At 51.7% G+C, this 27,191-nt stretch overlaps 1 protein-coding gene across 1 annotated transcript; it reads left to right on the forward strand.

Moving 5' to 3' along the window:
* Positions 1-5,938: 5,938 nt before the first annotated feature.
* Positions 5,939-22,765, forward strand: Scn4b (sodium voltage-gated channel beta subunit 4). The gene is made up of 5 exons (XM_021637955.2): positions 5,939-6,739; positions 14,239-14,411; positions 15,207-15,435; positions 17,392-17,521; positions 18,699-22,765. The coding sequence occupies exons 1-5, from the start codon at positions 6,679-6,681 to the stop codon at positions 18,790-18,792; spliced, it is 687 nt and encodes a 228-aa protein (XP_021493630.1). The 5' UTR covers positions 5,939-6,678; the 3' UTR covers positions 18,793-22,765.
* The last annotated feature ends 4,426 nt before the right edge of the window (positions 22,766-27,191 follow it).

A 27,191-nucleotide genomic window follows, 5' to 3' on the forward strand; every position in this document is an offset into this window, starting at 1 on the left:
CCCCAGACTAAGATGGGAGAGAAAGGCTGTGGGTGGAGGAAAAACAGAGGACCTGAGAATTGGGGAGTGGGTGACCTGGTGATACAGTTCCCCCCCTCCTGGCAATAATGGCCCTGAAAGTCTAGGAGGTGCTATGGGAAAGGGACCTGAACAGACCCTGGACACTGAGCTTGGCTGCTTGGGATTTCATGGGAGGAGAATTCCTTACAGTCCTAGCACAACAACATTTATCCCAACCCCAGTAGCCCCTGCTTCTTAACTGGGTCTACAAGCCACTCATCCCAGCCGACTGAGAGGTTCCTCCACCATTACATGAGCACAAGGGCAGAGGAAAATGGTGTGCTTAGCCAGGAAGGCAAGTGCGCTCCCCAGCTGTTGGCAAACACGGTGGGGGAAGGTGGTGGTCACAGGGATCACGCTGGCCTTCTTCCGCTCAAGGCGAAACACTAGGACTGGCTGGCGGAGGCAGCTATTGATCCAGTGGAGGTCAGCTGTGCAGGCGATGAGTTTCCCAAGGTTTTCCGGATCTCCATTCCGGAAGGTATCCAAGCATAGCTTGGAGGTATCATCAAGAAGATTCAAATATCAGATGGTACTTTTAGACAGTCTTAAGACTACTGACGATGGCCCTCAAAGCCCTCACTTTAGGATTCACATGAGAGAGGCAGGATTAACCCTTGTTTGCTTTGGAGATTAATAACACTGATCCTAATCCCTTCGTCTTTCTCCTCAGCCACCATCTTCTCCAGACCATCTTCATACCTTTGTACCCGACTTTTCATACTGATTGGTTGATTATGCATTTGTCTGTGTATATGCAAATGGCGGTCAGAGGACAATGTGCCGGAGTTAGTTCTCTCCTTTCCTTCCTCCACCACATGGGTCCTGGGGGATTGAACTCAGGTTGCAGGCACACACTAAGCCATCTTACCAGCCCTACTTATACCAGTCCCTTACTGACATCTTTACATGATTTAGAAGTGGTCGGGAAACCCCTACACAGAATAAGAAAATAGGCTGGAAGATGATGAGAAACTTGAAGCCAGGGGCTTCTGTGGAGTTTCTTTCCGAAGATTGAGCCAAGTCTAACTTGATTTCTTTGGCCTGCCAGCCAGGGCTGTGGATTCCCTTGTCTTTACGGATAAGACTATACATAAAAGATAAAAAGTCCTCTCCCCACCCCCATGGGCGTTCCGTTTCTTCTTACCTCTCCCAGATTTGCCAGCAGGCCATATTCCTGCGGCTGTCTCACAGTACTGGCCCTATTGGTAGGGCTTGGATGACAGTTGGCTAGACCTATATTAACCGCCATTATTTACTAAATACCTGCTGTGCCTGGCCCTGAGCTCGGTACTCTACGTCAGTTGAGCTTAGTCTAAAAACACAGCCCAAATGTTCATCCCTTTCTTATTTCTGCAGGTGAGGAAATAAAATTCTGCTGTAGTAGGCATATGTGTACACAAGGGGATGTGGCTAGGTTACTGCAGAGCTGACTTAAAGTCCAGGGCCATACAAAGCCAAAACCATTCCTGTATATCAGAAGGACAGTGGACTGGCTTCTGTGCAAAGACTTAGGGGCAGGTGGAAGAAAGGTGAGTCGCTCCAACTTCAAAGTGTTTGTAGGTGATGTAGGGTCAAAGGGAGCAGGGGCACAGCTTCCGCAGAGGCCTCTAAAGTCTCGTTTGAACCTGGCGCTCTGAAGCCCCAGTCCGGTCTGTACAGTGGCGGCCTCTGCTGGCCACCTTCTTCCCTCTTGGCCTGTAGCTCCTCCTGTTAGTACTGAAAGCCTGAGTCCTTTTACCCTCCTGGCATGAGCTCTCCCAGTCCCTGGCCCTCTCTCCTCAGCCTGTCACACTCTAACTTCCTGACTGCATTCGACCAGGTGAGATCCTCCTCCCCAACACACTCCAACGTTTCCTTTCCGTTTTCCCTCTTCCTTTTTCCTCCTCTCTACACCTTCCTCTCTCCTCCCCTGGCACACCTCCTCTCTTAGCTGCCTCCCTCACCCCCACGCCAACTAAAATGTCTGTGAAGAGAACAGGATTAGAATTTTTAGGGAGTGCTGCCTGAAACTGTATTTTTGCATTAGGTGCCCATTTGAGGGGCAGAACAAGGTCCTGGTTTCTAGGTGCGCACGTGGCCACTTGGTTAATACGACAGCCTCACAATGAACAGCAGCTGCCATGTAGGACAAACCTTCTCAAAGCCTCCAGATCCCACGCCTGAGCGCCCATTCTTCGCTGAGAAGAGGATAGGGCACTTGGTGACCCAGGAAACAGTTAAACGTAGCTCTGGGGTGCTGGTTAGGGTGGCTAAGATTCTTCCCAGGGGTTTTAGACCCCACCCCAGTGTGTCCCCCAAGAAAGAGATGCCCAGGACTCACCCATCTCTGAGCTGCTTCTAGAAGTAGGCACACACCCCTCTCCAGCTTGGGACTGTCCGGCCAGCCTGTCTCCTCTCGGGATGGTTCTGCTCCCTCCTCCCTCTGCCCTCCTCCTTCCAATGAGCTCATCTGTCTGGGGCTCCCCATCCCCCTTTGCCTGAAAGGATGTTTGGACAAAACCTGGCAGAAGGCAAAGAAAGGAGAGATGCAAGGGAGTCACTGCTTACCTGCCCATGCCCTGAGCCCCTAGGAAGTGAAGGCAGGTGAGGAGCAAGGGAGAACTCTCCTTAAAAGGAGGGCTTAAAGAAAGTTTAGCTTTCTCCCAGCTCACTGATGCCCCAGGAGCCCTAGGAGTCCCGGCCGAACTGAGGTGGCCATGCGGCATCCTTTGCTGGACTGTTCAGCCACGTGCCTGCGGGTTGGTTTGGTGTATGCTGTCTTGTTAACTCTCTCAGCACCTGCCAAACTTCCGTGGCTGCTGAGAGGGTGGCTGAGTGAGGCAGCCACTCTGAGCAAAGGGGGAGGGGTTGTGAGCAGACTCCGGCTAGTATGGAATGAGGCTCCCAAACATTGATCCAGACAGGTCCAGCCCAAGACCCCAACCAACTGGCAGAAGAACTTGTGAGCTTTTAACTTTAATGCAGAGAATCTAGTTGCTCTGTCTGAGACAGAAGCCCTGTTCACAAGCGGGGTGGGGGTGGGTGGGAGGGATCAGGGTAGGCAAGGTGCAGATGCGGCTCCTGGTAGAGATCCAAGACCTGAAGGGTGAGGATGTAGGGCCAGCGCCCTGCAGAACCCACAGTCAGTGTCACCCTGTTTCATGCCTGCAGTTACCTGCAGTGTCCTGAGAAGAGTGTGTGAGAGCTTCTGGGGAGGAGGCCAGGGAGGAGGGCAGTAGACAAGGGCAATGGGGGATCCAGAGAGGGGGGCGGATGCCCTGCCAGGCTCCTGCAAACTTAGAAGAACGCCTTTCAAAATAACTCTGGGGACCTCCCCTTCCTCCTCCTCCTCCTGGTTCCTTCTCTCTCATACAGGATCCCAGCCCAGTTGCTGGGAACTGAAAAGGGAGGAGGTCACCCACCGACTGGCCAGGGTCACCTGTAGGGGGTGGTCCTGTTGAACTAGTGAGTATCTTGTGGTGTCAGGACCACTCTGAGGCCTCCGTTGCTGTGATCCTGCCTCCCTCTTTCAGTGACCCCTCTAGGTGCTCCCCTGTTCAAAAAATAGGACCCCCCTTTCCTCCCCAACTCTAGTCTAGCCATTTAGGAGGCTTAGAGAAATGGGCTTTCTGCTGAGTCAGTTGTCTGGTCAGACAGGATTTGGGGGCTAACCTACCTGAATTCCCAAGGAAGCAGCTCCTTCCATTTAAGCCTGGGCTCTTTCTGCCAGCTTGGGAAACGGATGCTTCTCTGACAGCTGTTTGGCTCTGGTCCAACCCATCTCGCTGTCCCTGCAAACTTCAAGGGATTTCTGAGCCAAACCACCCAGACCTGTGTATGTCACCCGTTCCCAGGAATCAGGATTGACAGGGACACTTGCTGGGCCTATTCCTCCAGACCTCCCCAACCCCCCGAAGGCACATTTTGTTTGCTCTCCCGTGACTACAGGCCTCTGAGGGGAGAAAGGAGTTGATCCGGTGGGACTCCTTGAGAGGTCTCCAAGGGTGGAGAAGGAACGGGTCCTTCCCCACCCTGTCCCTTGGCCTTCTCAGGAGGACCCTCTTAGCTCTGTAACTGCAATGGCTTCCTGAGGTTTCTGTGTGGAATGTGCTCTATAAATGTAAAACTCTCTCAGCCCACGACGGCCTAGTGTTTCCCAAGCCCTTGTTCTGCCCAGCTGGGGGCTCTGCCAAGTGTTCAGAGAACAACCAGGAGTGTGAAGCGTAGGAACCAAACAGAAGGGAAGCACCAACCCTGGATTTCCATGTGACTCGGTCAGTGACCTTGGCCCATACATTTTCTTTGGCCCACCTATCCATCTGGGGTTGGGGTGAGGGCACGGTAAGGGCCCTTTCAGCAAAAGAATCAGTGGCACAACAAGAGATCTGGGGGTAGGGCACTCAGGGGAACTGGTCACCTCCGTCTGCTACCAGGGTCTAAAGATATCTCTGGAGTTCTGTCCCCCCTCCCTCCCTGTTTTCCGGGCAGGGGTCACTTTCTTTCCCTCTGGCTCACCTCCTCTCACCTCAGCCTACTGCTCCGAGAAACATGACCCTGTTGTAAAAATAACATGAGCAGTGTGGATGCCTGGCCTTGCTCCCATAGTGGAAGGCTCTCCCAAAGGTCAAGCCTCTCCTGGACATGGCTTCCCTCTGGGGCCCCAGGCTTCTTTGAACTCGGATGTGTTGTGTGCTCAGCCTGTATGCCTAGCACCCTGCTAAGCATGTTAGCATGTGTCTGTCTCTTCAGGTCTTCATATCCAGTTCTGTTTCCAATGTTGGCAAGGCCTGGAGCAAGATGCAAGCGCAAAAGGCACATCCGTCTAATTGTAGGTTATAAATCAGGGTAACCAGCCTGGCATGGTGGGGCACACACACTCCCAGCACTCAGGAAGAAAAGGCAGGTAGATGCCTGAGTTCGAGGCCAGCCTGATCTACATCAATGGTCTATAGGGCTACACAGAGAAACCCTGTCTCAACAAACCAAACCAACCAACCAACCAAACAAACAAACAAAAAACCCCAAAAACCTTCCTTGATGATCTAGAAGATCAGGCCCCAAATGGGATTTTTCCAGCTCTTTCCTAGTCATCCTGCTTCCGTGGTTGGTCCTGCAGCAACAGGAGTTCTAATACACCCACATCCAGAAACCACCCATTAAGTGTCTTCACACAGCTTCTGGGGGCTACTCGTTGAGTCTGTGGGCACACCCGTCACTTCAGAAGACATTTCAGAGGAGAGGAGCCCAACTCAGCTGCTCCGAAGAGGAGAGAACCGTTTAGAATCGGGAGGAGGTGTGTTCCCTGTACAGTACTCTGGACTCTAGCTAGCATGAGGTCCTCTAAAACTAGGAGCCCTCGGCTGTCCTTCCTGTAGCCCAGGGTTGAGGATGATGCTGGTTTGCATGACCTCAGGAGGTAAATATCGTGGGGTCACCATCCGGCGGACAGCATGGACTTCTCCACAAAGTTAAATTTGTCTTTTTATTTTAGAGTTCTCCAGCCGCAAACGCAGGCAGAGAAAACAGCAAGGTTCTCCCCGCAGACAATTAACGTTTTGTGTACCATCTCAAGGGTCTCTTATGGCCCTGAAGCCTACGAGGGACTCCAGTTTGGAAGATGGGCGGCGGGTGTGGCGGTGTGCCTGCCGCAGAGAAGGAGGGTGTACCCTCCAAGGTCTAACTGGTCTCCAGTAGGGAGGAGGATTTGTCCCGGAGGGCGTGTGGGGTAGCTGGCTAGGTATCTTGAGAGGGGGCATCCCTGGTGTTTCTGATTCCCTCCCCGCTCCCGCTGCCTAGCACTGGGGGGTGGGGGTGGGGAGCAGGTCGCCAAGAGTCTGGCACCCAGTCCTCTAACAGGCAAGGAGGCCGTGCAGAAACGGGTTGGTGGGCGGTGCGCAGGAGCGGTTCGTAGGGGGGAAAACTCGGTTTCCCGCGGCCTAAAAGCCATCCGCAGAGCGAAGGAGCGGAGCGGCAGGAGGCGACGCGTGCGGGTCCAGGTCTGCACCCGGGCGTCCGCAGCGGGCAAGCCGGCACACGCCCACCGGCTGCGGCAGCGCCCGCTGCGGACGTCCTCCCCGTGGGTCCCGGGAGAGGCAGCCGCTGCCCTCAACTCTTATTCTCCGGGCGGAACAAAACAGCCTTCCAACAAACCTAAAAGCTCCACCTCTACTCCCCCGTGAACTCTTCTCCTAATTGGCAGCTCGGCGCTTGGGATGATGCGGGCGGCTGCGGGCCGGCCCTGCAGTGCCAAACCGCAGCATCCCGGTCGGGCTGGAGAGGGAGAGAGAGAGGGCTGACCCGACTGGACCCCAGGATCCTGATCCGTGGGGGACGCCGCCCCTCCTGCGGCTGGAGCGCTTCCAGAGCAGAGGCGCAGCGCCGTACCGCTCGCCCCGGCGTCCTCGCTCCAGCTCGGGCTCCTCCTCCTCTCCAGCTCCGGCTCCCGCAGCCGGCTCCGAGAGGCTGGAGGGCGCGCCTCCCCCTCCCCGTCCTCCCCCTCGTCTCGCTGTCTCGTGGCTAACTTTCCGGAGCCCCGACCCGCGGCGCGGAGCTCCGCCGGCAGCTTCCGGGCGGAGAGCCCGGCTGTGCCCACTATCCCATCCCAAGCCCTCGGAGCGCTCCGGAGAGAACAGGACCATGTCTTGGGCTGGGGACCAAGGCAGTACCCTGGCGAGATGGCTGGGCGCTGGGCTGTTGGGTAAGAGAGCTCCAGCTCTGTCTTTTCTCTCGCCTCTTTCTTACCCCCACCCCGCCCTGAGGCAGGGTGACACAGGAGAAGAGGTACCTTAGGCAAGGTGTCACCAAATGAGTGGAATGACCGTCTTCCTGCTGGACGCTTAGCTTTGCGACTATGCTCCCTGGAAACCCTGAGCATGTGCCCCCTCCCCCCAGCCACCCTGCCTATGAGTTTCTTGCTCCCTCTGGTGCTTGGGGCTGCAGCAGGGCAATCTTCCTGAGTCCCCAAGTTAAGGCATGCTGGTGGAGGGGTCTATTGCCTGGAGTGTAACCGGGGTTCGGGGGTGGGGATTGCAGGTGGAGTAGTCTCTGCTTCTTTTGCTAAGAGACATGGGCTTCCTTCCCTGGCAGCAGCAATGCACCAGTTGGGGGGGGGGCAAGGGTCTCCCCCCAACCCTTTTTAGGTTCTTTCTTCCACCTTCTGTCTTCTCTGGTGTCACTGACACTCTATGCCAAATGCTGGAAGGGCTTGGAAGGACCTCTAGGACCATTCCAAAGCCATCTTTTAAGAAGGGCCTTGTCCCTCTTCCTGTAAGGGGTTTCTTTAGAGGAAGACTTGTTTGGCCTGCTCCTGGCTCTTCATTTTGGAGAAGACTGCGAAGAGAGAGGAGTCAGGTCCAGAGGACAGGAAGGGTATAGAATATTACGGTTATCTATTAATATTCACACGATGGTTTTGAATGTCAACCTCTAGATTAGGCAATAGTATTTATTAGTCCAGAATGAAATCTTCTACACAGCCTGACTTCCAATGTAAGCTGACTCCCTCTCTGGCACCTGTGCCTCTTCCTGTTTATCTATGTCAGGTTTGGTTTTTAAACGGCTTGCCCCTCCTCTCTTCACTGGGTCAAGCACATGGTGGAGGTGTTTGTGCTGGAAACAGGGGACAGAGATCTCTGATGGAAGCCTCTGACACCCTTGCACCTGAAAGCCATTGCAGACCTGTCCTAGGGGTATCTGTCAGGTGTTTGGGGTGGTGGTGGTGGGAACAGCATTCTCTTCCCACCTGAGCTCTTTCACTCACCTCCCTCAGGTGAGATACACACTGGAGTTTTGTCCCGTTCCGTTGGCACAGGTGTTATATGGGTTTCATGGAGACTCTTTAACGCCCAAAGCTCCTCTTTGTGGGATGGGTACAGTGTCATTCCTCTGGAGTTCCCACTTGGATCATCCCAGGCCTCTCCTGTGGCCATGGACAGAGCGAGGGATCTCCAAGGTGCCGAAACTCCAGTCTTTAAGCCAGCCACTTCATGTCACGGGTGGCCTTACCCCTGTGTTTGGGTGGCCAAGGGAGTACCAGGCCTAGCACTACCAGAATATTCATGGAACCAGGCATCTGTGGACATCCAAGAGTGCTCTAGGAACTGGGGATGGGGTCGGGTGAGTGGAGAGCATTGGCATGAGTGGGGCAGGGATTTTGAAAACCATAGCATGGAGCTTTCCAGAAAGTGAAATGTACAGTCCAGAGGGGGATGGGAACCTGCCTAAGGGCACATGGCCAATTGATGGTCAAGTGGGACAGAATCCAGGCCGTCTGGTGAGAGGGAAGGTCAGTGGGACTTGTGTTTAGGGCCTGAGCATGAGTGAGGCCCTGGGACATGGCATGGAAGGCTATGGGCAGGCTTGAGCAGTGGTCGGAGCTTTGTCTTCACAGTTGGGGACGAAGTGTTGGGACACAGTGTCCCAGAAGCTCTCTCTCCCTCTCTCCATATCAACTTCAGTTTCGTAGACTGAGACCCCAGTGGTTTTTGAAGACACAAACACGATAGTCTTTTCTGAACCCGAGAGGCAGCTGGCAAAGCCGCATCACTGTGGCTGAGGTTTGTGAGGGTTCTAGTCTTTTCCTAAGTATGTAAGTGGTGGTGTGCTGCTCTGCCCACCCCTTCCTTGCTCCCTGATTTGCTTAATTGCCATGATCTGTGGTTAATTATCACTTGTGAGGGTGCCGTGTTGCACAACCCTCTCTCCCCTGGTATGTATTTATTAAGGGCTTGTTTAATGAGTGCGCAATTAAGGAGAGGGTGTCGAGTCCCACTCAGAGGAAGAAATCAGCAAGGATAAACCGGGAGATTCTGGAGAAGAGGGGGGAGGGGCAGGGCCCAGTCTGCACCTGGAAAAAATGATTAATCCTTGGGTCTGCAGAAGGCAAGCTTATGGGAACAGGCAGGGCTCAGTCCCTAAGCCCTCCCGACTGGTTACCTCCTAGTGGGATCATCACCTTGCCCTGTGGCTGCTCCTTGAGGGGATGTAGGTGGATCCTCTTAAGCTATGGATGCGGTGGGCCAACACCACAGGCCAGCGGCCTCTGAAAAGAGGGACAGACCTACTGTTTGGACTTGTTTGTAAAGCTGGTTTCACCGATCCAGTGCTGTCTCAGGGGCACGCTTCTAACCTGGCAAAGCTCCTGGGGGTGGGCAGGAAGTAGGCAGGCAGGTTGCCTAGGATGAGCGAGCAGAAATCTCTCCTCTGCCACAGGGCCCAGGAGCCTTGCCTGGCCCAGCCCTGCTTCGCCAGTCCCCAAGGCCTCTCTCCCAGGAGGGGTCCTTGTCTCACTGCCCTCGGCCCACTTTCTTCCTCCAAGCTCTAACTCTGAGCCATTCTTCCTCCCTGGGGCCAGAAAGTCTCGGCTGAGCTTCTGCTCTCCATGCCCCGCAAGTCCTTGGAGCTAAACTTAGAGCAGGTACCATTTTGCCCTCCTTCTGCCCCCTACCCTGCCTGGGTGTGACTGATCTCTGGATATGGGAAAAGATTACGGGATGTTCCCAGCCTGGCATTGACCCTGATATGGATGGTGGTAGCCATCAGATTCCTGTAGGTGTGCACATTTACTAGCGTAGCCACGTGCTGAATGCTTTTTGTGTGTGTGGGTGTGTATATGTGTGTGCGGGTATTTGGGAGGAGGCTGGAAGTTAACCCTGTTTGCAATTCCTCAGGTGAGACAAGGTGTGCCATTTGACCTGGAGCTTCTGGATGAATAGACAAGTCTGGTTGGCTAGTGAGCCCGAGACACTGTCCTGCCTCTGTCTTCTCAGTTATAGAATTACCAACCCAAGCCACTGTACCCATTTTTTTTTTTTAACACAGTTTCTGGGAATTGAACTCCCGTTTGCTAGTAAGGACTTTCCTTATTGAGTCATGTCCACAGCCCTAAATGTTTTCTAAAGTTTTGGGGCAGCTTGTGAATCCCAAGTCTGCCCTTCTCCCTGGACAAAATCCCAGCAGGGCGGCAGGAGCCAGGGACTTGGGAAGATGGCTGCTGAGAATGGCTAAATGACTTAGGGGAAAAAAAGCCAGGCTGTGAGGATGGAGGTGGGACTCCGCAGGACTCTGACTGAGGAGACTTCATTGATCCCATAGCACCAGGAGGAGGCCCAACTCACAGACATGCCCAGCACCCACACTGGCATTCTAATGAGGTAACTTTTGGGCAAAGCAAGAAAGTCCTTTACTCAGGGAAATAGCCACATGGAAAGAATTCAAGACGTGGTAGAGGGTGAAGGGATAAATCAATGTGTGAGTAGCCTGGAGACAGGCTTGGCTGACAACAGTAGTTGTTAAGAGAAACCGGTGGCGCCCTGGTTCTGTCCAATACTGGTATGGGGACAGCCCTGCGCTCCTCACCTCTTTCAAACAATCTCCTCTTCCCTAGGATGTCCCCTTCCCGAAGTCCTTGAGTCCTCTGCAGCCTCCTAGTTTGGCTCCCTACCAAGCTTGAGAGGTAGGAAAGCTTACCGCTGTTCCCAAGTGGCTCTGGGGATGCGCTCGCAGGTTTTGGCACCTCTGACTTTGTCAAGGTCAGCAGGCAGACTGAGACCTGCTGACCAGTCCCTTCCAGCACTGGCTAACCTGCTGAAGTAGCCCTGCAGGGGCCTGTTAGGAGATCGTGACCCGTACTTCTTCTTCCCAAGCTCAGCCTCACAGGAGCCTGTGCCAGGCTGCAGGCAGGGCTTCCTCATGCCCTGCTGGGTGGGCTGGGTGTTGTAGAAGCAGCCAGGCTTGCCTGCTGTCTCTCAGGTTTCCACCTGGGCAGGGAGGACTCCGTGGAAACCATCGATTCCCTTATCCCCTCCAGGCTAGTGAGGACACAGCAGCGCTTCCATCAGAGTCCTGAGCGAATTAGATAGAGTTAAGTCATCCGCGTCGGGCAGAAATGCGCACTGTGCAGCGAGCCAGAACTTAAAGAAATAGTGCTCTTCCTTCTGAACTTTTTCTCTGCTCTTTTCTGCTTCTGTCTATTTAAAGCAACCAAAAGCAGTTTCTCAAACCAGACTTGGAATCCCAGCACCTCAGGAGGTGGAGGTAGGAGGATGAGAAGTTCAAGGTCATCCTTGGTTGCATAGCAGGTCTAGTCTGGCCCATATGATTCTATCTCAAAAACAAACAAGGTACCATCTCCCCTTTGATGTGCCTCTGTGCTCTGGAACCTCTTGTTTGAGCAGGAGTTGGGAAAGAGGAGTTTGGCCCCTGGAGACAAGGCTCTCCAACTTCATCAGGAGCCTTGTTCCTGGGTCCAGGCACTAGGCTCGGAGGAATTACAGGGAGCTTGCTCCCTCCTTCCTTCCTTTTTTGCTTCTTTCTTCCTTCCCTCCCCCCAACCCCCTTCTCTTTCTTGTATTTTTTGAGACAGAGTCTCATGCTGAAGCAAAAGCTGGTCTCGAAGCTGTAGCAATCCTCCTGCCCCTGCTGAGTTCTGGGAGGCCAGTTTAGAAAGCTGCTTCTTTTTCTCTATAACCATAGAGGTCTGTTTATGTTTTCATGTGTGAATGTGGGCATGCTTTCATGTGTGAGTGTGTACATGGAGGTCAGAGTACACGTCCTTGCCTTCCACCTCGTTTGAGACCACTGTTGTGTTCCTGCTGCATATACTACTAGGCAGGCCAGCTCATGAGCCTCCAGGAATCCTCCTGTCTCTGTCACCCATCTCTTGGTGCTAACACTCAAAATTACCCATGCTTTATGCTACACACTGGCTTTTACATGGGTGCTGGGGATTTGAACCCAGATTCTCACACTGACACGGCAATCACTATTACTCACTGGGGCAGCTCTCCAGCCCAGAAGCTGCCTTTCTTCAGAGCTTTCCTGTCTTCTGGTCTGCATCCTGGTTCTGGGCTTAGGGAGGCATGGAGAGCAGAGCTCTCACCCTCTAGTGCTGGATCTAAGCTGGACAGTGGACACTTAGGACCGTTACTGTTCCTAGACCTCAGAGGAGAGATGGGGTAGAGGACAGCAGAGATAAAACAAGCAGGGACTCTAGGGAGCACTGACGCCCTCCCCCATCAGAGCTGCTCTTGGGGACAGCAGATCTCTTTCTGGGTGCTGCCTCTTCACTTCCTGGGTATGTGGCCTTTACGGGTTTGTTTTCTTGAGGCATTTACTGGGAATAATAGGAATAATGGGTTAAGGGTTAAGAATGAAAATGGGCATAGTCTATCAAATAGACCCATCCTATTATACAGTGAGTACTGAGCTCCAAAGAGGCCAGTCGCTGTGTGGCTGCTAGAAAAACCACTTTACCTCTCTGAGCCTCAGTTTCAGCATCTATAAAAGGAGAAAACACATACTGCGATTTGGTATCCTATTAGAAGTGGGGGTGACTGTGTGGGAGCCCTCCAGCATAGCCATTCTCAAACTGTGGTCTGCACCCACATTGTTCCCACTGTTCCCTGGGAGCTACAGCGAGGCCAGTTCTGAAGACTCACATAGCTCCAGGGCCAACCCACCCTTGCCCATGCCTGTCCCCAGTTGATTCTGATGTCCCGCAGCACGGAAAACCATTGCAACACACACACACACACACACACACACACACACACACACACACACACACACACACAGAGAGAGAGAGAGAGAGAGAGAGAGAGAGAGAGAGAGAGAGAGAGTTGCTAATTGAGGTAATCTAGCAAGAGCTAGAGCCGCAGTGGGCAAACGCACCTATTTTAAGCATGTGAGGAGGGGTTTCTGTCTCCCTCTTTGACCTTAAGGGAATCGCTGACTTCTCTAGGTTTGGCTTCCTCTGCAGTGTAGTCTATAATCTTAGACATGATGGGGTAGCAGAAAGGCGCCAGGCACACGGCAAATGCTTCATCAATATCTGATCTGTTGTCATCACAGACCATGGCAGGAGTCAGGACTGGGGTACTGGGTCATAGGGTACACAGGCGTCCAGAAGCGTACAGAGGGGACCCCGAGAGCAGGAGCATGACCACCAGCACGGCTTGGAGAGCCTTGTCTGTCTTTTAGTAGCGAAGTCATTACCTCTTGTGGGCAAGACAAGAGGAAATCGATTTATGATGCAGCACGAGGGAATTAAGTTAGACAACAAAGGGGTTTCCTGAGAATTAAGATGCGATTGAGTGCTCATCTTCCCTACGGGCAAACAGAGGTAAGGGTTCTAAGGGTTCGGTGCGGATCTCTTACCCAGGTACGACCTTGAGGCAGTGGAGTTTCCCTGAGGAATGTGCCGGGGAGGAGGAGGAGGATTAGATTCTTTAAGAGCACTTAGGAGGAGGGCCAAGGCGAGGGCAACGCCTCCTAAGGCAGAGGGATGTCCTGTGGGGGAGGGGGTGTGGGAGGTAGAAGGCTGTCCTGTGGAGGGGGTTGGGGCGGCCTCGGTATGTGTGTGTGTGTGGAGGCGGGGGGAACGTGGGGGTCACTGTGGTTTCTGGAGTGAGGCTGCGGAGTGTGGCTACCGGGTGATGGGGAGCCTGAGCTTCACAGGGTCGGGAGGGGACAAGCAACTGCTAGGTCCCCCATCCTGCAGCGTGCCAGTTCGAATGGCCTCTGCAGAGAGCTGAGCTCTGCTTGCTCCACTCTGCGTCGCTGAGTCTGTGTCCCCTGAGGCCACGGTTCCATCCCGGCGGCTGGGTAATCATCCTGCTACCCTCGGGATCCCCTTGTGTGGTCGGAGGCGCTGGACCCACTAGCCAGGCAATGCCCAACCCTAAGGTGTTTTTGCCGCTAGCTCCAAGACAGGGGCTGTGGCTATGGCGACCTGCGATCATGTCTTTCCTGGCCCCTACCCGCAACTCTCAAACGTCACCAGGGGTGTGCCCCAACCTAGGGAAGTCCCCTGGGTGCAGGGGAATGGGGAGTTCTGGCACTTTCACGGCTTCTACTGGTGTCGCCCCCAACCTAGGCAAAGGGGTGGAGTTTCAGGTTCCAGGTTAAAAAAAAAAAAAAAAAAAAAAGGCAGGCCCTCCTTTTCTTGGGTTGGGCTGACCCCTAGTGGTCATCTTGAGTACCACACGGGCCGCTACGGCTCAGAATTCAGTCCTGCTCAGGCCAAATGGATATTGAAATGCATGGCCCAGGCCGCCTAGAGATGGTCTACAGACCCACCTTCTCGCCTGAGAAAGCCAAAGGTCTCTTCGCCTGGCAAAGTCACCCTTCACTGAAGGACTGCGCCCTTCCAGGGTTTCCCGTGGGGGTTTATTAAGGAAGGTCTTGTCCCTTGAACAGGTCTCGTCTTGCTCCCCACGGCCCTGTCGTTGGAGGTCTCTGTGGGAAAGGCCACCACCATCTACGCTATCAATGGCTCAGCGATCCTGCTGCCCTGCACCTTCTCCAGCTGTTTTGGCTTTGAGAACCTCTACTTCAGGTGGTCCTACAATAACAGCGAAACATACAGGATTGTAAGTGGGGTGCTCGTGTCCCCCACCCTGTCTGTCCCCTCACCCGTGGATGTCTTCAAGCCCAGACTCTGGTCCCTTCTGAGATAAGTTCCACCTTGCTGATCCCCCTTTTGCTACCCTTTCTCTCGAAGTCCAGGCAGGAGCATTGTTAGGATGGTGATGCCAGAAGTTGGGGTCTGTTGGAAATTTTGACTAGACCTTGTTGCCTTTTCCGGGGAGGCGGGGAGGAACCTGCAAATTGGCTGTTTGGAGAAAAATTAATGGCTTAACAATCAGAAGAAAGAAAAAGAGTGTTGGCTGAGGATTGCATGGAAGGACAGGAGTGGGGCAAGAAAGGGACAGTGGGGAGGGGAGCAGGTCGCAGATGCTGAAGGAGCTCTTTGAAGTCTGGCAGAGGCGCTTCTCCCAGAGTAACTGTACATTAGACACTAGCCTTAGAGGATACTGATGGAGAAAGCTATGGTGTTAATCCAGGCCTTGACTGAAGGACAGGATGCGGCAGAGGATACAGTGTAAGTATGGAAGTAAAGGCTAGGTGAGACGTGCAGAGAGAAATGGTGTGTGTCTCTGTGTGTGTGTGGGGGGGGAGGCTTTTATGAAAACAGCTGTGTTCCAGGGAGTCCTTGAGAAAAGAACACAGGTTTAGTTTGAAACAGGAAGAATCCAGGCGAGGCAGAGCCATTGCCACCGTGAGGGAGAGCAGAGGAAAATGAAGGGTCTTTCTGGGCATGCACGTGGCTGGCGCTCACGGGTGGGCGCTGTGACGCGTGCTACTCTGATCCTTCCCCACCCCAGCTCATCGACGGGATCGTGAAGAACGAGAAGTCTGACCCGAAGGTGAGGGTGAAAGATGATGACCGCATCACCCTGGAGGGTTCCACCAAGGAGAAGATGAATAACATCTCTATCCTGCTGAGTGACCTGGACTTCAGTGACTCGGGCAGATACACCTGCTTCGTGAGGAACCCCAAGGAGAAGGACTTGAACAACTCTGCCACTATCACCCTCCAGGTGGTCGATAAATGTATGTAGCGAGGTGTGTGTGTGGGGAGGGGGACGAGGGTGGTAGGGCAGAAGGAACCCGGGTGCCCGTCTCAGTGTGGCATTGAAATGGCAGGATGGGCCGTGCTGGCAATGTCTTTGTTCTTTACACGCGCATGAGTTACTGGATGTTAGAAGAAAGTCAGCTGCCGAGTGGCTTGGCAATAGCGCTGAGCATCTTCGAGCCCTGATTTCCTCGTCCGTAAAATAGACATTTGGCTACCTTCAGCCAGAGTGGCTGCGAAGGACAGAGAAGCCAGCTGAGAGTGTTCGGTGGCATTAGACTCTCTCCATGTAGGTGGATTTTTGTAGGTGGTTTGTGTACCATGTTGGCAGGTGTTGGGTGCCTGTCAGGTGTTGTCGTAAAGGATACTGTGGTGGGTATTCGGTGTTCTTTTATGAGGAGTGTGTAGTTCAGAGTAAGACAAGCAGATGGACCGCCCCAAATGAATAGCTGAAGGGCAGACGCTTTCCAAAGAGGTAGAAAGAGGCGTGGTTCTCCCCTCTGGAACTGGGTACGGGTGGGTCAGTGAAGCAGGGAAGGTACCGAAGACAAGGAGCCGGGTAGCCGCATACCTCTCCACTCCCCGGAGGTGGTCAGAGAAGCAGAAGGGAATAAATAGGTGAGCAATTATATTGGGCATCTTGCAGCTGAGCGTCCTGGAAGATGGTGCCTTCTCCAGGCCCCCACCCCAGTGACCATCTCAAGGAGCCCCTGGAGACAGGACAGCAGGAGCTGGATTTTAGGCTAGTCCAAGCGCAGGGCCTGAGGCCATCCAGGGAGTTAGAGCTGCAAACGGCATCACCCCTCCTATCAGTTTAGATTCCTGTCACTCTGCTCTGTGCTTGGCCTCTGCAGAGGAGGAGAAGGGAAGGGCCCAATGCCGGTGGAGTGTTTCTGGGTGCTGGGCTCTGGGTTAGCTCTGTGGCTCCTCCCAGGTGGCTGTCATCTATGGAGAGTGTTTCGGCCAGCCATTTACAGGGTGGCCAGGGTCCAGTGAGACCCGGATGGGAGCTTTGCTCCCTCCCTCCCACTAGCTGAGGAATCAATGCAATTAAACAAAGAATAGCGCTGTATAGCTCACAGGGTGGCCAGGGAGTCCTCGCTGGGAGGGGTGACGGGAGTGGGGGTGGGGGCTGAGAGAGTGGGGAGGTGGTGTCCAAAGGCCGTGGGAGAGGAAGCGGGGAGGATGGTTGAGGAGTGAGCTTGTGACTCACTCCTCAGTAGGAGCTGTGGATCTCGCTCTGATTTACTTCGCAGTTTGTGTGTGAGTAGCTACTGGGAAGAGTGAAATGTATGGGAAGGTGTGGAAAGGCGGAAGGCATAGGCTCCCCAGGGTGCCTAACTGAGTAGCACCGTGTTCCAGACCCTTCTTGTTAGGGTACTTTTTAAACTATTTTATTTACGTTTCTTAGTCCTCTTCTTCCCTTCTCTACTCCAATCTCTTCCAACACCCCAGTATCGGATAGAAGAGAGAAAAGGTTAGTGGGGAGAAGGGACAGAGTTCTCTTAGGCTGCTAGTTGGTTATGGTCGTCGGGTTCCTTGGGGGAGTCCAGTCTTCACTTCAGGAGATCTCCAACTTCTTCTCAGACTGCATCAGCAGCAGTTAGGAGCAGCAGGAGATAGCACCAGCCGCCTTCTTTCTCAGAGCTCTCTCTCTCAACCTGGGTGCCGGCGTTTATTCCCTCTCCAGAGTCCTCAGAGTTAAACTATCTGCAGCTGGCAAATTCCACTCTCAGAGCCTGCACCAGCCAAGTAGTTTCCCACTGTGGCTTATCCGAATCAGTCTCATATCCCACACCCGGGATCAGAACAAAACCATGTTTACGTTCCCCACGCCTTCTGTCTTGGCTGACCCAGAGGGTCGTGGCCTAGAGGTAGACTGCGGTGTGTGTGGTGGGCGTGCACGATTCTCCCCCTCTCTGCCCCTCCTCCAGTGGAAGAGGTGGACAACACGGTGACGCTCATCATCCTGGCTGTGGTGGGTGGCGTCATTGGACTTCTCGTCTGCATCCTGCTGCTGAAGAAGCTCATCACCTTCATCCTGAAGAAGACCCGAGAGAAGAAGTGAGTTGACTCTGCATCACTCCCGGCTGCCGTCAGCCCGGTGCCCCTCTCCTGCGGCCCTCCTCTGCCACGTCCGTTTACCCCTGCCAGCCTCCATCTCTTCATTCTCCACCTCCTTCTGATGCCACTGCTGTCCTTTGCTATCCCTACAGCCCTTGCCCCATCTCCTGGCTCCTTTTTAACTTCTCTTCACCTTCTCTTCCTCATCTGGCTATCTCTTTTTGTCTCGCTGTCCCATTAGTCTCTCTCTATCCATTTGTACCACACGCCCTAAAGCATACTATAGGATTTAGGAAATATATATATTTGAGACAGGTTAGCCTTGGCTGTCCTTTGCTTTGTTGACCAAGCTGGCATTGAATTTACAGAGATCTGCCTGCCTCTGCCTCCCTGAGCTCTGGGATTACATGTGTGTGCCACTGCACCTGGCTAGGAAGCCTATTTATTTTCATTTTATCAGAGAAAATATTAGTTCATGCATAGGAACGCTGGAATGGAAAGACTCTTCTAGGGAGACAAGAAATACTGAGAATTCAAATGAGGGGAGCAGAAACAGTACCTGGCAGCCAGACATGGGGGCTCAGGCCTGCAGTCCCAGTAGTTGAGAGTCAGGCTTAGAAGGATCCCCTTGAGTTCAAGGCCAGCCTCGTGTAACACTGGGAGGCCTTGTTTCAAAAGCCAAAGCTAAACTAAACGAAATTAAAACCTGAGAGGATGACATGGCTTCCCAGGAAGTTCTAGGATAAACTCAGTTATAAAAACAGACATCTGGAGTCAGGGATAGTGGTACAGCGTCTGCCTAACGTGTGTGAGGACTTGGGTTCAGTATACATTTTTACTGGAAGGAGGAGAGAGATGGGCAGGTATAGAGGGTGTGGGCCCAGGCCCAGAATTTCTTGGAACAGTGTCAGGCTGTCTTTAATGTGACAGGTAGAGACTCTTATAAAGCCAGAGCAAGGAAAAAAAAAAAGGCATCAGAAGGGAACAGATGTTAGAAAGCTGTGTTCTAGGCAAGACAGGTGATGAGACAGGCTGTCTCTGGAACAGAATAAAAAAGAGAAGGCCAAGGAGAGGGCACAGAACTGGGCACAGAGAGGCATGCATCCACCATCCCATGTTCCTCTCACCAGCCTCTCTCTCTCTCTTTCTCTCTCTCTCTCTCTCCCTCCCTCTCCAGGAAGGAGTGTCTTGTGAGTTCCTCTGGGAATGACAACACAGAGAATGGGCTGCCTGGCTCCAAGGCAGAAGAGAAGCCACCCACAAAAGTGTGAAGTCCCGTTCAGGGCCAGGCAGTGCAGGGAGCCTCACTTTCTGATGGTCACGTCCATGTGGAGTCCTGTCTGTAGAACCCACGTACTGAGATGTGTGCTGCTTGGCCCAAACGCTAGTCTCTCTGAGCAGGAAGGACCTGGCCCTGCCCAGCCTGCGCTGCCATTCCTTCCCCAGCCTGGGCTTCTTAGAGGCAAGGGTTGGCTGGGGGGAGGAAGCCTACAAGAGGTTGAAGAACAGGAAAGGAGGGGCTGGAGCGGTGTGGAAGGATTGGTCCCTGGGGCCCGGGAGAATGGGATCTTCTTTAGATTGTCTCTTTCACTTCTGTGAAGCCTCACTTTCCCCTCACCTTTCCTTGTTGTCTTTCATGAGGAAATCGGGGTGATCAGTGAGGGCTGTTCCCAAAGCTGGGTTTTGGAGATGGGTGGAGGGTGAGCACTTAAGATGCTGGGAACGTGCCAGAACTCTGGGATGGAGTCTGCTGAGTGCTGAGCCGGTTGTGAGAGGCAGGCTGGGCTTTGAGGACTGTCAGACATCTGGAAGTTCCTTCAGAGGAGACCTCTCCTTCCCCTACCCTGACATACATGCACACTGTTCCAGCTCTCTGTCCAGCCTTCTGCTCTGAATATGTAGACCCTCCAGCTAGGCCTGGCTGCCCTGATCTTCAAGTGTCCCAGCCTACCTAGCCTGTCTTTGCTCTCTGGGCTGCAGCTGCGGAGGAGGCTTGTTGGGAGGGGGCAGCCTCCATCCTTCCTAGAGCACTGGGGTGCTATCTGCATCTTTTCTGGCTTTGCTCTTTGGCTTTCAGAGGTGGGAGAGCAGTGTCCTTGACCTCCCAGCCTTTGGAATGTCTACCCCAGCCCCACAAGACTGACAGACCTTATCCTTGGCATGGCAGGACCATGCCACCTGGTACTCTCAGACCTTAGTTTTCCACACTTCTCCCTTCTCTTGAAAGAGCTGGTGTGGCCACATCCCTAGGTTTCCTAGAACCTTTGCTCCCTCTATGTCCCTCCAGCATGCCTGGCTTTCCTCTGTCTCCTAGCCTGCTCACCCCCAGCCCTGGGTCTGCCTTTGCCTCAGGGACCTTTGTTGCCAGATGAGAAGGCCCTTGGCTATTCCAGCTTCTTTCTGCCCAGCCGGGCCAGCTCCTCACCCAGGCTGAGGAAGAGAGGGAGAGGGTGCTTATACCTTCTCTCTGCTTTCTTCAGGGCCAGTTTGCACAGCCCTTGAGTGTCGGGCTAGATTGTGCCTTAGCTTCCTGAGTTCTGCTTTTTAGCCCCCGTTCCTTTGGTTCACACCCCCTGACTTAATTGCACAGTTTGGTGTGTTGTTGTTAGGGCTCCCCAGCTCCCTTCTCCAAGGTCATGGAGAAGGTTATGAAGCTGGTGTTGTGCAAACAGTGGCCCTGTGGCTGGTGGCAGTCTTGCTAACACGTGTGGGTTTGTTTTCTTTCTTGTCCCTGATACCGAGCTGTGATGGCATTCGATGTGGGACCTTCAGATGGGTTTGATTGGGTAGGTCCCTATGCTATGTGAGATGTAATAACAGGGGGTACCCAAACTCCCTCTTCCTCATTGGATTTCTGAGACCCTTGGAACTCTAGAAGATGGAGACTAGTCTTCTTTCCAGGGGCTATAAAGACTGTTACAGGCTCTGCCCAGTAGTAGCTGAAGGCTCCCAAAGTGAAAGTTGGGGGAGACTAAGCTGCAGTAGGACCTGTAGGGTGCCTGTGGCTATGGCTAGTGTCTCTTGCCCAAGCCAAGGGGCTCATGGGTCCTTGCCTCCTCTCCTCCTGTCCTTCTTTATCCAGAACCTATTGTGGGCCTGGATAAAAAGTACCCTTCTCCTGCTTTTTAATATATTTATTTGAGCAAAGTCTCATGTAGCCCAGGCTGGCTTCCAACTTCCTCTGTGGCCAAGACTGGCCTTGAACTCCTGATCTCCTGCCTCCACCATCTGAGTGCTAGGATGACAGGTGTGAGCCAACACCCTGAGAGCAAACATGGCGCCAGAACCTCCAGCCATTCAGGAAACTCCAGCTGCCTTCATGTAAAACTGCTTTCTTCCCCAACACTGGGAGAGGCAAAGTGCTGTGGGCTCTTCTCACTTTCCTGAGAGGAAGCCAGGGCATACAGAAGAAAAGAGGAAGGGAGCCACCGTCCCCTCCTCCTGATCACTTATAGGCGGCTCTTGCAGCTTCTCCCAAAGGGTGAAATAATAGCTACCTCACAGGACTGTCGTGAGGCTTGGTGAGGTCCCCCCGCCCCCTGGCTTGGAAAGGCATTGGGAAACAAAGCTAATAAGAAAGCATTCCCTGTATGCCCTGTCTTCATCTTTGGTTTGGTTCCCTGTATGCCCTGTCTTCATCTTTGGTTTGGTTCCCTGTATGCTCTGTCTTCATCTTTGGTTTGGTTCCCTGTATGTCCTGTCTTCATCTTTAGTTTGGTTCCCTGTATGTCCTGTCTTCATCTTTAGTTTGGTTCCCTCTATGTCCTGTCTTCATCTTTGGTTTGGTTCCCTGTATGTCCTGTCTTCATCTTTAGTTTGGTTCCCTGTATGTCCTGTCTTCATCTTTGGTTTGGTTCCCTGTATGTCCTGTCTTCATCTTTAGTTGGGTTCCCTGTATGTCCTGTCTTCATCTTTGGTTTGGTTTGCCTCCCTACAACACTTACACACTTCACATTCTTCCTCCTCCCTTTGTGACCTTAGGCACCGTGGCTCTCACTGATGCTCAGAGCATCTCTGTCCATGGCACGCGGTTTTGAATGGAGGTGACGGGGACTATGGGGGGAGGGTGCATTTTTATCATTGTTGTCCCAATGCCTGTGATAATGCTGGCACTTAATGGATAGGGATTAAGAGCACAAAACCTGAGTCCTCCTAACAAAGAATGTCTGGTCCTCGTGCTAGCTGCATGCCTGTGCAGACATCGCCACAGATTGCATTCGAATGTATCTTCGCAAAGCCATTTCCCCTAGCCAGACCTTCTTGCAGGCAAGTCTTCAATAGTGATCTCAGGGTTGCTGAAGGTCTTCCCTGTGCCCAGTGTGCTACAGAAACTCTTACACAGTTGACTTTGGGGAACGCGGACCCATGCAGTTGTGCTGACAATGATGTCAGTGAGACCAAAGACAAAGCACAAAGTCCCTTATCCTTGACCTCCAAATAGACATCTGCATTTGAGGGCCCAGATCCCTCGGTGTAGACAGTGGGCAGAAGGCAACTGGAATCAACCCACAGTGCTGGAGGGCCCCAAGAGAAGGACAGATGGGAGGCAGAATTTCACACATCTGACCGAACAGCTTTGGTGGAGCCAGGGAGGCGAGAGCGTCTTTCAGACGGCGGGAGGTGAGGGTGCACTGGTGAGGAGGGTATGGCGTCAGGCCTGCAGACCCACAGACCTGGTGAGTCTGCAGGTGCAGAAGCGCGACTGAAGAGGGTGGGCTGTGCATGCAAGGGCTGATGTGAGAGTCGGGGGGGGGGAGAGGCGGAGGGAGGGTAAGCGACAGAAATGAACAGCCGTGCTCCTAGATTCTATTGGGTGACTCCACGCCAGGGTGACAGACAACTGCCATTGGAGGGCTGGGATGCCCAGGAGAGGGATTTGTGGGGAAACCCTCTAGCTTGCTGCCTATTCTTTTGTCCCAGGTTGGGTTCTCTGCACTCCCCTGTCCCGCTGGATATGCAGTGCTTTTGACTATCTTATGCATGGTTTATTCCTCCGGCTTGGATGGCAGTACTTCTAGTCAATTTTCCTATATAACTTTATAGATCAAGCAACATAGCGATGGGCCATGCGAGCCCCAGGTCCGTGGTGCCTCTGGGAGGCACCGATGCACATATGCCCAGCACTGACTTGTGTGTAAGCACAGACTGAATGCGATTAGATTGTCTTGCCTCTACAACACATTTTTGCATTGTACAATTGAATTTAGCTTTGCCTTGGATGAAATAAAAATTATTTTTTAATAACCTGGGATGTGAGCTTTTTATTTTGGGTTGCCTGGCAGTTCATTTCCCCCGAGCTGACAAGTTTACTACTTGTGTTGAAAACGTTACCTGCTCAGGTGAGAGAGTACGTGTCAGATGTCTTAGGGTTTCTGACATACCCAAGCCATTGGTGTTGTTTTAATGCTGGTCCTTTGAAAAGGTGCCCACACCCCCCCACCCCCGCCCCAGGCCAGACTCTGTGTGCTGATGACCCCAGAAACTCTGGAATCACTGGAAAACATCCAGCTGAAGGATGCAAGTGCTAAACATAAAGGACCAAATTAGAGTCTCAGAACACTCATCCACAAAACAGGCCAAGTGTAGTGGTGGACTTGAATAATCCCAGGCCTGGAGAGGCAGAGACAGGAGGATCCTGGGCACACTGGCCAGCAATCTAGCCTGCTTGGTGAGCTCTAGGCCAGTGACAGACCCTGTCTATAAAGTAAAGAAAATGCTAAAACCAACCGCCCAAAACCTAATGGATGGCACCTGAGGAGCAACACTTGATTCCCCCCCCCCCGTCTTCACGTGTGTACTTGCATCCGTATGCACATGTGCATTTGCACATACGTTCACACACACACACACACACACACACACACACATACATATACATGTACACTCACAGAGGATCAACCATCTTGGGAGTGCTTGTCTCGTAGGTGCAAAGCCCAGGTTCAATCCCCACCCCATCCAAAAGTTAGCCATCTCGATCGTTGCTATGGTTTAGATATAAAATGTCACCTTCAACTCATACACCAAGTGCAGTGTTTGGAGGTGGGCTCTTGTAAAGCGACAGGGTCCTAGAGCTCTCTTTCCGTGATATTCTCTCATTTCTGTCTCTCTGCCCGAGGAACCATGTCTGCTTTGGCTTCCATGACCTTCCAGCTCTATCTCCATAATAGTTTAAATGAGAAAGTTCCCCAAAGGCTCCTGTGTTTGGGTACTTGGTCTCCGGTTGATGGAACTGTTTGGGCAGGATTAGGTGTGGGCTTGTTGGAGAAGGTGTGTCACTGGGGATGGGCTTTAAAGTTTCAAAAGCCCAAGCCATTCCCAGTCAGTGCTCTCCGCTGGATCAAGATACCAGCACTCAGCTGTTGCTGCTCCAGTGACTGCCTGCTACCATGCTCCCAGCCCTGACAGCCATGGACTTGCCCTCTGAAATTATAAACCTTAATGAACGGTTTCTTCTATAAGCTGCCTTGGTCATGGTAATTGTCACAGCAATTGAAAAGTAACTGCGACAGCGGTTCTTATTTTCAGGAGGGTATGGGGTTCTGCCACTGAAGGCTCTCCCCGCATGAGGTGACTATACAGCTCCCTTCCTTTGTTTCTCCTCTCTCAAGCCTCACTGACTTGGGTTGCCTCCTGTGTATTAAAGATATTTGAGGTATTTCTCAGTTGCTTCGGGTTCGGGGGAAGTAGATCTATTCCTTTCCTGTCACTCTGTTCTTGTTGGATGAAACTCACAAAAATGTACATTCTTATAAAAACTCATTCAGAGATGTTTTTAGACATTTTACTTTGTTATACTCCAAAGCAAGAAATAACATAAATGTCTTTGGACTGGTGAGTAGATGTAATTTGTTGCCTTGTTAAACTGTAACAAAACACCAGATGCCGAGTACTATATAAAAAAAATGTTTTGCTTAGTTCACAGTTCTGGAGGCCAGAGAGCCTGACACTGATATGTGGTGGGTTCTGGCCAGGGTCTTCTGGTAGATGGCATTGCAGTGGTCAAAGTACATGCTAAAGAGACAAACTGTGTGAGGAGAGAAGCTAGTTGTGTTTAGAACAACCCACTTTTGAGGCACTCCCAAACTAAAGCATTAAAATAAAAGGGTTCATTTTATTCATGATTTTGGGGCCTGTTTGGTCAACAGCAAGATGCCAGTACCTTATCCAGGAACCACCAGCTCCCTCACAACATGGCAAGAATAGGGGAGCGGGGCAGTTATGTGCGAATGGAGAGGTCGTATGAGGAAATAGGAAGCCAAAGAGATGTGAAAGGTGTACTTGTTCCTTTATACAAACTCCTTGTGGGAGCTATCTGGGTTCCCCTGAGAACTACATTCTCAAGGGACCTAGAGGATTCCATGTCCCCTCCATGGGCCTGCCTCGGTGACCTAACATTCTTCCACTAGGTTCCACCTCTTAAGGGTCCCAGGACCTCCCAACAGAACAGGAACAAGTCTGCATCACAGGGACATATAGGGGAAGCTCGAGACTAAGGTTATAAATATAAAGTTAAAGCTAAAGCCACTTCCCTCCAAGCTGTCTAGCCCATTACTAGCTGCTGAGTTTAACATTTATGATGGTTGTTAGTAATTTTTCTAACCACCTTTCTTACCTAACAACAGATCCATCTTCTTTGTGTTCCTTCTTATTTTGAGTTGCTTGCTTTAAAAAAATGTATTTCTTCCTTTATTGTTTTGAAAGTAAAAGCTTTATTTCCATTCTTTTGAGAGTTAACCTTGGCCACTTAGAATAGAGTGTACACCTTTTATGGGCCATAATAACTTGAATCGATACTTAACCATTTGAATAACTTAAGAAGGTTAGAATATTTTAAATCCAATTGTCCCTTCCAACTCACGTACTGTTATTACTCTACAGTTCAGCAGGGCTTTGGAAACTGACTCATGACCTTACCTCTATTCCCTGGGGATTCTGCCTCTTGGTATAGACCCAGGATCCCCCTAGTTCTTTCCCACAATCCCTTTCAACCTTTCCTCCTAGATCATCTTTGTTGCTTTGTGTCAATGGCCGTCAGAAACATTTTGAACTACCATGGCCTCAGTGGCCACATTCGGTCGGGACCCAGATCAGTGCCTTAGTCACAGAAGCATCTTCTTGCAGTAAATGGGAGATAACACAGAGATCCACATCTGGACCGTGAGCCAAGCATGAGCTACCTTAGAGCACTCAGTCCTAAATGGGCTGTCTCAAGGCTCAGGGATCTATGCAGAAGAGGAGACAGAAAGATTTTAGAGTCAGAGGTGATGAGTGACTTCAAGGAAACAGTGTCCTTCAGACACAGCAGGACCAGTGCACATATGAATTCACAGAGACTGTGGCAGCACATTTAAGACCTGCACAGGTTCAAGCCAGATGGGGTCCCAGGAAGTGGACAGAGTCCCCACCCCTAAAAAGAAGCTATTTGCAATTGATATGCATTGGCAAAGATAAAATCAGTTTTCTACAATGAAGTGATACTTGGTATCTCAAGTATAACCTAGGGCAGACACCATGCTCGGGAATAGTTAATCAACACAAATAAACTTCATTGTTTTCTGGGTACCTTTTGTTTTATTTTGTTTTTATGTTTGATTATTTTGTTTTGTGGGTTTTTAGAGAGAGGGAGAGAACACATAAAATTGGGTAGGTAGAGAGATGGGAAGATCTGGGAAAAGTTGGGTAAGGGAAAACACGATAAAATACATTGTATAAAAAACTTTTTCAAGAATAATTATGGTGGTTTGAATGAAAATGTCCCCCATAAGCTCATAGGAAGTGAACTATTTGAAAGGATTAGGAGGTGTGGCCTTGTTGGAGGAAGTGTGTCACTGGGGGTGGGCTTTGAAGTTTCAGATGCTCAAGCCATGCCCAGTAGCTCACTATCTCTTCATGCTGCCTACTGATCCATATGTAGAACTTTTGGCTCCTTCTCCATCACCATGTCTGTCTGCATGCTGCCATGCTTCCCATCATGACAATAATGTACATAACCTCTGAACCTTTAAGCCAGCCCTAATGAAATATTTTCCTTTGTAAGAGCTGCTGTGATCATGGTGTCTTTTCACAGCAATAGAAACCCTAACTAAGACAATAATACTTGGAAAGTATACTTCTATGTAACAGACATATTCTAAGTGTGCTGATTCTCTTAACACAACCCTACAAGACATTATTTATTTACTTATTAGTCTTATCTTCATTCTGTAGACATAGAAAAGGAAAGCATTAAGGAACCTTTCCAGAGATTAGACTGGTGACATGAGCATTCTGATTTTAGAGCTCACACTATTAGCTGCCACAGTCTTGGACCCCAATACAGTTATTTATGATGTTGGTAGGCCCAGGCATTGAACCTAGGGCTCATGCATGCTAGGCAAGTGCTCTATCATGTAATTTTATCTGCATCTCTCCTTTCTTCAATTTTTTTGTTTTCAGAAATGGTCTCACTACGCCTCTCAGGCTGGCCTTGGCAAACTCTCTCTGTTACCCAGGCTAGCCTTGAACCTGCTATTGTGTGTCCTCAGTGGCTAGGCTTACAGGCCTGGCTTTTCTGAAGTGTAAATTGCACATACAAAATGGCCATCTTAGACATTTGTTAAGCATGTTATGCAGTGGTGTTAGGGTTATTTGTGCTGTGCTGTCACCTCAACACCATCTACTTACAGAAATG

This window comes from Meriones unguiculatus, chromosome 1 (genome assembly GCF_030254825.1).
Source record: "Meriones unguiculatus strain TT.TT164.6M chromosome 1, Bangor_MerUng_6.1, whole genome shotgun sequence".
Classification (NCBI taxonomy): Eukaryota; Metazoa; Chordata; class Mammalia; order Rodentia; family Muridae; genus Meriones; species Meriones unguiculatus.